The sequence below is a fragment of the Montipora foliosa genome, chromosome 11 (assembly GCF_036669935.1).
Source record: "Montipora foliosa isolate CH-2021 chromosome 11, ASM3666993v2, whole genome shotgun sequence".
Classification (NCBI taxonomy): domain Eukaryota; kingdom Metazoa; phylum Cnidaria; class Anthozoa; order Scleractinia; family Acroporidae; genus Montipora; species Montipora foliosa.
In genome coordinates this window covers 10015975-10027220 of record NC_090879.1, presented here as the reverse complement: position 1 = coordinate 10027220, position 11246 = coordinate 10015975, and the positions used below count along the sequence as shown (strand labels likewise).

The window sequence follows — 11246 nt, the reverse complement described above, 5'->3', positions numbered from 1 at the left end:
ATAAGTAAACAATTCTCTCTTAAAGTGCACCTAACCCCAAGATATTTTTTTCGCTAAAATGAATCTTTGCACCTGTTCGAAACGCATTGCGGCCATCTTTTCATTATACTAACAAATCCTGTCATTTTATAGGCTTCGAAAGTCGCGAAAATCCAAGCATCTTTTGTTCACGACCGAGTCAGAAGGGGAGTGGGTCTATTCCTGATTTGACGTCACAATCTACTTTGCATGCATTTTTACAAAGAGTTAATGCAATGTAAATCAGTTTGTGACGTCAAATCAGGAATAGACCCACTCCCCTTCTGACTCGGTCGTGAACAAAAGATGCTTGGATTTTCGCAACTTTCGAAGCCTATAAAATGGCAGGATTCGTTAGAAAAAGGAAAAAATGGCCGCAATGGGTTTCGACCAGGTGGAAAGATTCATTTTAGCAAAAAAAAAATTTTGGGGTTAGGTGCACTTTAAATTGACCAATTGATACGATTGCTCTTCTTGTTGACCTGCAATAGAAGCTATTTTGGAAGGTCACATATTTTGGATGTTGCACATTAAGCAGCAGCCCATTTGACGAGCTTCTTGTGACCCTTCTAGACGACTTGATGGAGATGTGTGGGTCGTCATCAGCAAGTATACGATGGAACAGATAGACTACGAACGAAGCACAGACTATGATTTGCGCTTTTCCTCTCGTAAATTGATATTGCCCAGGCCGCGCACTAACTACTTGAAACGAAATTTCAGTTACAGCTGTGCTTTCTTGTGAACTCCTTACCGGAAAATGCGAGAGAAATTAAATCAATCAGGAAATTTAAAGAGCAAATCAAACATCTATTTGAGTTCGATCGGACCCCCCCTCGGCACTCTTGTAAATTAGTATATCGATAGTTTTTAGTCTAATTTGTAATTAGATTTTTACTTAAGATTTTACCGAGTTTTCTTTTTAAATAAACAAAATAAAGGATCTACTACTAGGCAGACAAAAAAAATTAAAAAAAAGAAGCAATTATTTCGCACCAGGGATCAACTTTCAGAAAAACTTAAGTTCAAGCAAGTACATCCAGCTTTGTTTTTTCCTCAGTAGACAGAATTTAAGAGAGCAAGAAATGCCTGTTGATCAGAGGATAGAAATGTAAGTCTAAATTGTTTTACAAGTTTGTCCATACTTCACAAAATGAGAGGAAAATTCATAACGTATAGTATCCGCCCAACAAACATAGTACTACCTGTTACAAAATTTATCCCTGAACCTTTATCTGAATTAAGCAAAAGTCATTGCTTACCAGTTCCAGAACTTCTGCATCATCTACTGCATCGGCCTTGTTAATGTACACAACAAGATGTTTCACACCAACCTACATGTGTGGAAAAAACATTGCACTAAATATTAAAAAATATTGTCAAATTTTCTTACATACTACAGTACATGCTGTGGCTGCTTCCTCTTTAATGCCGTTCGAGAAAAATACCTCACCTGTGTTTACCGCATTATGATATTTAAACTGAACACATATAATATGGTTATTGTTAGGAAGACATTAATTTTTCACTTAAAAGAAACCTTTCTAAGGTAAAAAAATAAGTTTATGCATGTACCTGATTGGCTAACAAAAGATGTTCTCTTGTCTGCGGCATCTGTCCATCAGTAGCAGCCACAACAAGAATAGCCCCGTCCATCTGAGCAGCTCCAGTTATCATGTTCTTTTTAGGAAAAAAAATGATGAAATATTGGTATTAGCAATCACATTATTTCGAGTGGAATTTGGACCAACAATAATTTGTAGTTTTATGCTTATTTATTCCAGATTGGACGAGAAAAATCATGTGACTACAATTACTAATAATATACATGAGAAAATTTCAAGATGAGATGTGTTGAGAGCATTTTTGGAGCAAAAACCATAAAAAGGCAATAACATCAAGATTACTATTTAATAAAAAGCTATCTAACACTGGAAATTTGTACAAAACGTTCTTTTCAGGCTGAAAACACAAACCATGATAAATCAGAATAAACACATGTGTATCACGCAAAAAAATTGTGCCATTGGGCACACGCACTGGATCACTGGCCAATCAGAATGCTTGGTTTGTTACCTCTTTATGCACTTTGTCACCTGTCACCTTATTATTATAAGAAACTTACCGTGGTGCAAGAGGTAATAATAATAATAATGCACTTAGGGGTACAAGGATGATGCAGTGGTGATGGCCTCCCACAATTGAAGGCTGGAGGGGAAATCCTTTCCAAGGACACTCATGTTTTCCTTCTTCAGCAAAAATCAACATATAGTTGAATCCAATCAGGAGATACTCTTCAGTATTGAAAGGGATAACCTCTGGTCAACACAATTATCTCTCTTTCATTAATGTATGATTTCTAGGTTACAAAGTAAAAATCAAGTTTTTCCATGGACGATAAAAGTTTGTAAAATGGAGTTTTGAAGAGAGAACAAGATCTTCATGTCGTAATAATGATTGTCATTAGAAATAATTACTATGATAATGTTCGCTTAACCCTTTAAAGCCTAGTAAACCGGCCAGACATAGTATTTTACTCCGTCTAACACCAGACGATTTTACTTGTTAATGGGGAACCCCCAGGAGTCAATGGTTAAAGAGATAAATAAATACACATTTGATAGTACATGTACCTTGATATAATCAGCATGGCCAGGGCAATCTACATGTCCATAATGCCTGTTGGCCGTTTGATATTCAACATGTGCAGTGTTGATTGTTATACCACGCGCCTTTTCCTCTGGAGCATTGTCAATATCACTGTATGATTTAAAGTTTGCTGCTCCTTCTTGAGCCAAAACTGAAAATTAGAAGAAAATTTTTTTAAAGTACCTGTTCAGTGATGACATGCAGGATCTTTGTTTGCCTGTGACTGCAGCATCTATGTGCCTACATGTAGTTCCAATGTAGCTGCCTGCACTTTTTTCAGACTTCAATAATAATAATAATCATAATAATAAATTTTTAATATTAATATTATAATAATAATATATATTAGTATCATCCAACTAGTGGACTAATACAAATCCTGCATTTTGATTGGATACGCTACTAGATGACCATTAGTATGCACCTCATGGGCTATTGACCCGTAGCCCTTGCGTGCTACGGGTCTACATGTAATTGTTAAATATTAATAACAACAACAACATCTATTGATCATTCCCTAAAACTACTGATGTTCAACAAACATAACAATGAAAATCGGAAGTCCTTTCAAAATAAGGCATCTGATCCTTAAAAAAATAATAATAAAATTAATGTGACTAGTTAAGAAAATTCTCAAGTGCAGGGCTATACAGCTGTTTCAGAAAAGTTGTCGCAAAAAAGTGTAAAAGTGCACACGACAATCTTGAGGGGTATTGTGGGATAGTTTTAAACAGCCAATGGACATGTGATAAAAGTAGCATGAGATTCCATGTACCTGTGCTTGCGAGTTATAAAAGAAAACATGAAAAGTAGGGTCGATACATGTAGCTTTTGGTGTCAAGAACGTACCTTGTTTTAAAAGCGTTGCTGCTGGGTGGAGTGGGTACTTTAATATGGTGATAGAAAAAAAATTACAATTTCCGGGATTTACTGTCCCTTTTTTGTTTGTTAAAATGTTGTTTACTTCATTTGACAATGGAGTTATAAGTGAAAAACTGATATTACCAAGAAATTGTTTAAATTAGTGTAAAACGAACATGCTGCACAATCTTTAGACTGAAATTGACTATTGCCATTGGAAACTTATTATACCAAAACAGGAAACAAAAGGACATTCCAGCAGTTTTTGTCATATTGCTTAAATTGGACAACAGTTTAATTAAAATAACGTAAGTTCCAGGTAAAGGTAAAGTCTGCTTATGAGCCTAGAAGGCCCATCAGGCCGGCGCTTATCTCCGGTTTCTGTAGCATGAAGCGACTAGGAGTATTTCTACTCCCCCCTGGATGGGATGCTAGTCCATTGCAGGCTTACCCCCAGCATTAAATTCACCGGTACCCATTTATACACCTGGGTGGAGAGAGGCACCATGGGAGTAAAGTGTCCCCAGCCAGGACGCGAACCCGGACCACTCGATCCGGAATCGAGCACACTAACCATGAGGCCACCAAGCCTCCAGACACTGTACCTATCAAACCTATTTTTGTTGTTTTCTTCATATAATTCGCAAGCACAGCCTCGTGCCATTTTTGTGATACACTGTATGTCCATTCACCTGAGTCAAAAAACCATCAAGTTAAAGCTATCCCACAATACCCCTTGGGATTGTCGCATCCACTTTTGCACTTTTTTCCAACAACCTTTCTTGAAACAGCTGTATGCAGCATTATAACAACTACAGCCTCAGACAAAATTGTTGAAACACTTTGCAATACCTTGTCCTCCCACATTGTTCCAAACAACATTGTTAGGGAAGAGTAAGCCGCCAAAACTTCAGATCTGTATAGTCGTGTATTGTTCCCAGGAATTTTGTCACAGACTGTAGCTAATGAATTTGCACCTATGTTACTTTACAGCAAAGCATTCAACAGCCTGCAAGCCCTACAGAAAAAGGAGCTGTCTGGTGTCTTTATTTCAAATAACAAAAGAAGTTAATGATTGATCATAACTCTACCTTTGGTAACTGCTGCTGTGAGAGTGGTTTTTCCATGATCAACATGACCAACAGTTCCGATGTTCACATGAGGCTTGCTTCGAGAAAAAGTAGCCTTTTTCGCCGGAGCAGCATAATTCCGAACTTGAAATGCTAGGGAAGAAATAGTGGCAGACTTAAAGGCTAAAGCTAATGTACATTGCTACAAAAGTCCTGTCTTTTAGTTGTACAAGTACTACTGTCTTTTAAAAGTTTCAGTTTTCTGCTTGAGGAATCACTTAAAACCACTGTCAATAAAATCATTTTTTTAAACTCATTGACCCCCGAGAGTGACACTTAATAGCTTTTAGTCTGTCTAATGCCAGATGATTTTACTTGTCAATGTGGGGTGTCCTAGGGCGTTTGAAGTGTGAAAGGGTTAACCTTACCAGCGCTCCTTCTTCCATTTTGTAGTAGAAGCAGATTCTGTGCAAGGAAAATGAATTAGAAAGTCAAAAAACATGCTTGATTTTGTTCCAGTGTTGGTGGATAATGTGTGGTTCCAGAAAATATCCATACCCATCCCCACATAAGGTACCTGCGAGTGGAGATTCCCTGAAGGAGAGGAGGGGGGAGGAGGTGAGAGCCAGAATTTCCGAGGGGAATGGGGGCTCACATGGTTTTTCAAGACAGTGCATGTCTGTACTTATGCATTTTTCGTTGATGATCAAGAAATGAAGAGAAATAAATAAATCTGTTCTCCACTCAGTTTTGACCTGGAAAATGTTTCTGTTATCATTTTAGCTTTGACACGAGTTTGCCATGGTCCAAAGAGGACAAAATTAGAAATAACATTGCCATCACCGAGTAAACGTGGCTGACCAGATCTCATATTTAGGTCCCTGACCGAGTGTCTGTACTTTGGCCACTTAATCAGCATTTTTTTCGTAATGAAAAAAAATGCCTAGAGGTTATACATGTAATTTTATGCGGTATTTACGTTGTCATCAAGGCTTTGGGTTTTCGGTGACATAAGTGTCCTAAATTACATGAATTAAATGAATAATGATGTACTGTAAACAATAGTCAGCCTCATAGCGGTAGGGAAAAAGCCATGGATGGAGGGCACAACAACATACCACAACTTAGAGAGCTATGAAGTTAAGTTTACTTGACTTGAGGATAGTATTTATTGAGGTTTCTTGAGTTGAAATATATATATTCTTTTGGACATGGCAACATAGATAAGGTAAAGCATGGACCAAGGTAACTGATTATGATTATTTCTTTACCTCTATGTATTTTAAGCAAGCTTTCTGGGCTTCCGTTTACACGTAGTGTATATAATAACACTATGCAAAGAAAGCATCAGCAGAAAGAATTTGAGAAATGAGCGTAAGCTTCTCATTAACTTATAAACTACTACACTGTGCATAAAGGAATGTTATCTTGGTACCGATATGTTGAAAGAAAGCTTCGAAATAAAATTTTTATCGTAATCAAGTGCATGTTATATATTAATTTTTGCAGAGGACTGCAAATTCCAGGGTGTAGGGGTAATGGACCTCAAAACCCCCTGGAATGGAGATTCCATGGGGGTGAGAGGGTCTAAACCAAAAAACCTTCCATGGGAGGAGAATGAATACTTTCTAGAACCACACGATCTTCATTGACACAAGTAGTAACCACATTTTTACCCAAAAGATAAGTGCATTTTCCCTGATGCATTCTTTTATGATGACTTTAAGACATTTGGAAAAAATCTGAGTACTCCTGACAATTTCGGGAGTTTCTGCAGCTGACCTACAAGAGACTAGAGGGGACTAGGCCATCAAGCTAGATTTACATGTGGGTGACAAGAAGTCACAGCTGAAACTCTGATTTTACAAATCTAGTCTTCTCACCAATGTGGTTAAAGACAGGAAACGAAAGTTATGTAGTAAAAGAAAAAAACAAAGTATGTGTGTTTTTCTAAGGGTCATTATGATGTTAAATGAAAAAGAACTGCAAAATATAAACAGAAAAAAAAAACAAACAAACAAGAATTATCAGACATTGTGCACTTTGAGTGTGAAGATTGCACCCTGTTCCGTCACTTCTCAAACTCAATAATATCATTCATACATAACTTGGATTCTCAGTAGTCAAAATGAAACAAGTATTACTTGAGTGGCTTAGCCCCTCACTAGAGACGACTGACGAGCCGGCAAGCCACGGAACCACTCAGATATACCTTACCGGTACTTGTTCTTTAAACATTGAATTTGATTGATGAACTGACGCTGACTCGTACTGGTCAACTGTAGAGCCACTTGTGTGATACTACTTCCCAAAGGGTACTGCATTATGAAGTTGCCAATGATTATGTAAATAAATGTTCTGTATGTTAAATACATCATGGTCACCCAACCCCCCCCCCCCCCCCTTCCCCACTCCATCCCCACCTCTCATCATTTCCCTTGCATTACTTCTTGTATGTCACATATAAGTATGTATAAATGAAGGGTGCTGTAACTACAGGTATTAAAGTCTCATGAAGTTAGCTTACATTGCTTCCAGAAATTAGATGAAGCGATCTGACAGCTCTTGTGGCTTCTTTAAGAACTGAAAAGTTTGCAAAATACAGTTAGACAATCACAAGCAATCAGATTAGCATCCAGTGATGAAAGATTTCTTTTCATCGAAAAACTAATACATAAGCTTAAAGGTCCACCATCAACCGACAGGCATTGCGCGCCGTGGAACAATTTTCAAATATGAAAATCCGGCCAAAGCTGAAATTCATCCAATCAGATTGCTACGATAAGCAATGCAGATTTCCATAACAAAAACACAACGTCGAAAAACCTGTCGGTTGAAGGTGGGCGTTTAATCATAACAATCGCGTGGCACCAACCACAAGAAAATATGGCTAAAATATCATTGATTGGCGCGATCTACGACCAAAATACACTTAAATATCCTACCTTTCTGGCATCTAATTCCTCTTAACCACATAGAAAACATATTTAGGCGTATATCAGCATGGAATGAGATTATATTTTGCTAAATTTCAGTGCTTTTCGGCATGTCACGTTGTCGAAAACAACCGAGCCTGCGATGAAGAACATTGCATAAGAGAGAACATTAGGTACTTCATGTATCCCTTATTCTCCCCAGTCTCTTTTCCCGAAAGGATTTAGTTGCCCACATCCACACAATCTAGTGATACTTTTCACTACATCTGCCCCCGACTACGATAGTATGAAAGGCAGTTGAGATACGTTTAAATTATATGCTGAACATGTCGCCCCTGTTTCCGATTTACGTCTGACAAATCGTCACCCCTGTTTCTGATTTGTGTCAGGACAAAGTCAATTTTTAGAGCCAGGCAACTCGATTTGCATCAGATCTGCTTCAATGTTTGATTTTTCAATCCCTAATCCGAACGGCACTTTGGTTCTACTTCGTGACTCCTGAAACACCTCGGTCGTGTAGAAAAATACCAATATCACTTCTGTGCCCGTTTAAGCAATACCGATCCTTACGCGCCGGGTTGAGCAAATGGAGATTGATTTTCCCTCCAATATCTACCACTTTATACGTTTACTCATTTTACGCGGGGACTTCAGGGTTGCCTCCTCGGGTTTTGGCCTCAATGCGGGGGCAATAAGGATTGTATTTTATTGAAAACCAAAGACACTGAGATACCAAATATACCATTTAACGGGGTTTGTATTTAGGAATATATCCCAGATGTCAAAATCAAATATCGGAATAGACAAACAAAGACGATACGGTAGTTGGGTGAGGCTGACACAGATGCTCTCATAACATTTTGACGTCTTCAACGAAAACTTGTTATTGAAATAGCATGGAACATTAAAACCCGGGGCTGGACAATCTGCGAGACAGCGAGTCATGCGAGCCATGCAAATTTCGCATTAGGCCCCGTCCACACGAAGACGATTGTAAACGCAAACGCTAGTAAACACAACCTTTTTTATGCGTTTAGGCCTTCCGTCCACACGAAGACGATGAAAAGGCTCACCGTAAACGCGTTTACGAGCGTCTTCGTGCGGACGGAAATAAAAATATGCGTTTACTAGCGTTTGCGTTTACAATCGTCTTCGTGTGGACGGGGCCTAAGCACCCATTTCAAATAGCGCTGACTATGATAAACTGTTATTAAGTCTAAGCATCCATTTTAAAACGGTTAGCTTTCAATAACTGTGTGATTCGCACGTTGACTCGCCATCTTGGCTCGCGTGACTCGCAGTCATGACTCACATCAGTCACATGCCTCGCATGACTCGCTGGCTCGCATATTGTCCAAACTCTTAAACTCCACAAGGAAATTTTGCCGGCGTTTTTCAAAAACGCATAGCTGGAAACGCCAATAACGTAGGAAAAAATTTGCAGGGCTTGTGATAAGGGGCGTGCGTAAATTTTTTTCCAGGCCTCGGTTGTTCAAAAGGTGGATAACGCTATTCTTTATCAAGCGGATAAGCACTAGCAAAGCAAATTGAGTTATTCAGTGCGTAGAGTTATCCACCCTTCGAAAAACTGGGACCAGGGCAGGAGCACTGGGCCAGGCCAAAATCAACATTTTTTCCTTTAAAAAAATTTAGAACACTTTTTTTTTTCTCAAAAAAAGGAAATCTATGAAGTTACTTGATTGATCGATCGATCGGTTGAACGGTAAACATAGTTTCACTTATTTCACTTTTCTACTAAAGAGGAGCGAGTGGATGGAAAATCAGTTCTGAAAATTGTCTATGAGTAGAATTAGGAAAATAAAAATTGACCCCCTCACAGTTCACTTTATCCTTCTTCCCGATGCGTTGCGGTAAATCGAGATCAATGGCAGAATAGATTCTGATAAAGTGTTTTGTTCCCGACTTAACAAGAACACGTTCATTGAAATAAATATCGAAGCCTGGAAGACCCTCAGTTCCACCACATGCCACAGTGTAGGTAGCTTGCGCAACACTCAGACAAGTGCAGTTGCCATCTTGCAGCTTTGTAATCACTGCATATGTGTTGTTTACCTTGCGTGCGCTGGAAATGATCCTGACACCAAAGATGCAAACTGGTTGGTCAGTAATAAAACTAAAACTGCGAGTGCTCTCGTAGGGAGCGAAAAGAGGAGGTGCTTCGTTCATAGACAATCGACAGCAGCGAAATGGTTTTATCCCTTGGCGATGCCGGGAAAGCTGATCGCGACGGTCACGCTTAGCAGGCGGAGAGTCATCGTGATTATTGAATCGCGTGAGAGATTCATGCAAATGATCGGGCACAGGAACTCCACATTCCAGAGCTCGATCAAAAACGGCAAGGGCCTCTGGCAAAGACACATGAATTTGCGAAATTGCATCTTGCAGAACTTCTTTAATATTCTGGGGTTTGCGGTCCAGCATGTTAAACTTAGCATCTGCCCATGTTAACACCGCTTGAAATAATTCGTGTTCATCGATATCCAATGTTTTTCGCTTTACCAAGTCTCCTAAAATTCCCTGAGAAGTCGAAAGAAAGCCTTTTGAAGCAAGACATTGTCTGGTTTGCAAATCCACTATATTCCAACATCGCTGTTGCACTTTCTCTGTGTCCCGGAAGTGCTCGCATTGTGTCAACAAGTCGAAAACATTTTCAGCATCGATATCGTTTATAAGGAAGTTAGCACATATATCCAGCAAGCCAGTCACCATGTACTTTTCAGCTAAATACATTACTCGAAGAACACAACAAGCCGTTAACTTGCTTTCGTCTGAGTACAAAAACCTTAGAAGTTCCAGCAAACTTTCCGAGTCCGCATCCACAACTTCCACTGAATCGCTTTTCTCTGCCAGATCCCCGTAAAACATTCTAAAGAAAACAGGGCTTCCAATCGACAATACATACTTGTGAGCAGGAATCGATACCACATTCCCAGTTCCATTTTCTTTCACGATAAAATTTACATCGCTCATCAGGGAATTGTTGTACATTCGTTTGTTTCTTTCGGTCAAATTGGAGGGTAGCGTGTTCGAATCGAGCAAATCATGCATTTCGGATAGTTAGCTCTAACCACAACACAAAATGTAACTTCAGAGAGTTTTGATGCTGCGAAGAGATGCACTTGCAATTCCTTAAACCGGGCAGTTAATCGTAAAATGAAGTTAAACTCAATTTCTTCAAAAATCTGTTGCAACCCTCGAACTGTCTACTTGTTTATTCACGTGTCACGCAAACGCAGCTGTTTCAATCACGTCATGCCCTCAATAAGAAATGCAAATTCCACTTTGGTTGATTGATTGCTCTGCTGAATAAATAATAAAACCGTTTCGTCAAAATTCCTTCGAAGAACTGTACTTTCAGTTTGATGAAAGAAATTTGTCGCACGAACGATAATCTACTACGAAAACCACCGATATGTGGAATGGGCCCGAATTATTGAGTCAGGTGTCACAGTGACAGCTACTCTAAAATCCGAGGGTAAATAAAGATATATATATGATATATATGATATATATGAGTGATATGTGTATCCCCGCACACCAGGAGGGGATACACAAAACACTGAGGCTGCCAGAAAACAGACAAAATGGCGGACGATTTGCATTCAGTGGAGTTTCAAACTCTGTTATCTGAACATCTTTATTATTCTAAAAGGTCGTAGAGGGAGTACACACATCACAATAATTTTATAGC

The 11246-nt window shown here is 39.0% G+C and overlaps 2 protein-coding genes across 2 annotated transcripts in view; both read right to left on the bottom strand.

Annotated features, from left to right (window-relative positions):
• The window catches only part of LOC137974860 (elongation factor Tu-like), an 11904-nt gene extending 4208 nt beyond the window's left edge, over nt 1-7696 (bottom strand). Inside the window, exons 1-7 of the mRNA XM_068821854.1 lie at nt 7544-7696; nt 7126-7181; nt 5027-5063; nt 4620-4751; nt 2652-2818; nt 1594-1698; nt 1281-1352 (exon numbers count right to left, since the gene is read on the bottom strand). Coding sequence (XP_068677955.1) covers nt 1281-1352; nt 1594-1698; nt 2652-2818; nt 4620-4751; nt 5027-5063; nt 7126-7181; nt 7544-7583 — 609 coding nt within the window. The 5' untranslated portion in view covers nt 7584-7696. The remainder of the gene's footprint in view (nt 1-1280; nt 1353-1593; nt 1699-2651; nt 2819-4619; nt 4752-5026; nt 5064-7125; nt 7182-7543) is intronic.
• Nucleotides 7697-8228: 532 nt separating this feature from the next.
• Nucleotides 8229-10756, bottom strand: LOC137975517 (BTB/POZ domain-containing protein 6-like). Its single transcript, XM_068822629.1, has one exon. The coding sequence runs from the start codon at nt 10601-10603 to the stop codon at nt 9290-9292; it is 1314 nt and encodes a 437-aa protein (XP_068678730.1). The 5' UTR covers nt 10604-10756; the 3' UTR covers nt 8229-9289.
• Nucleotides 10757-11246: the final 490 nt, after the last annotated feature.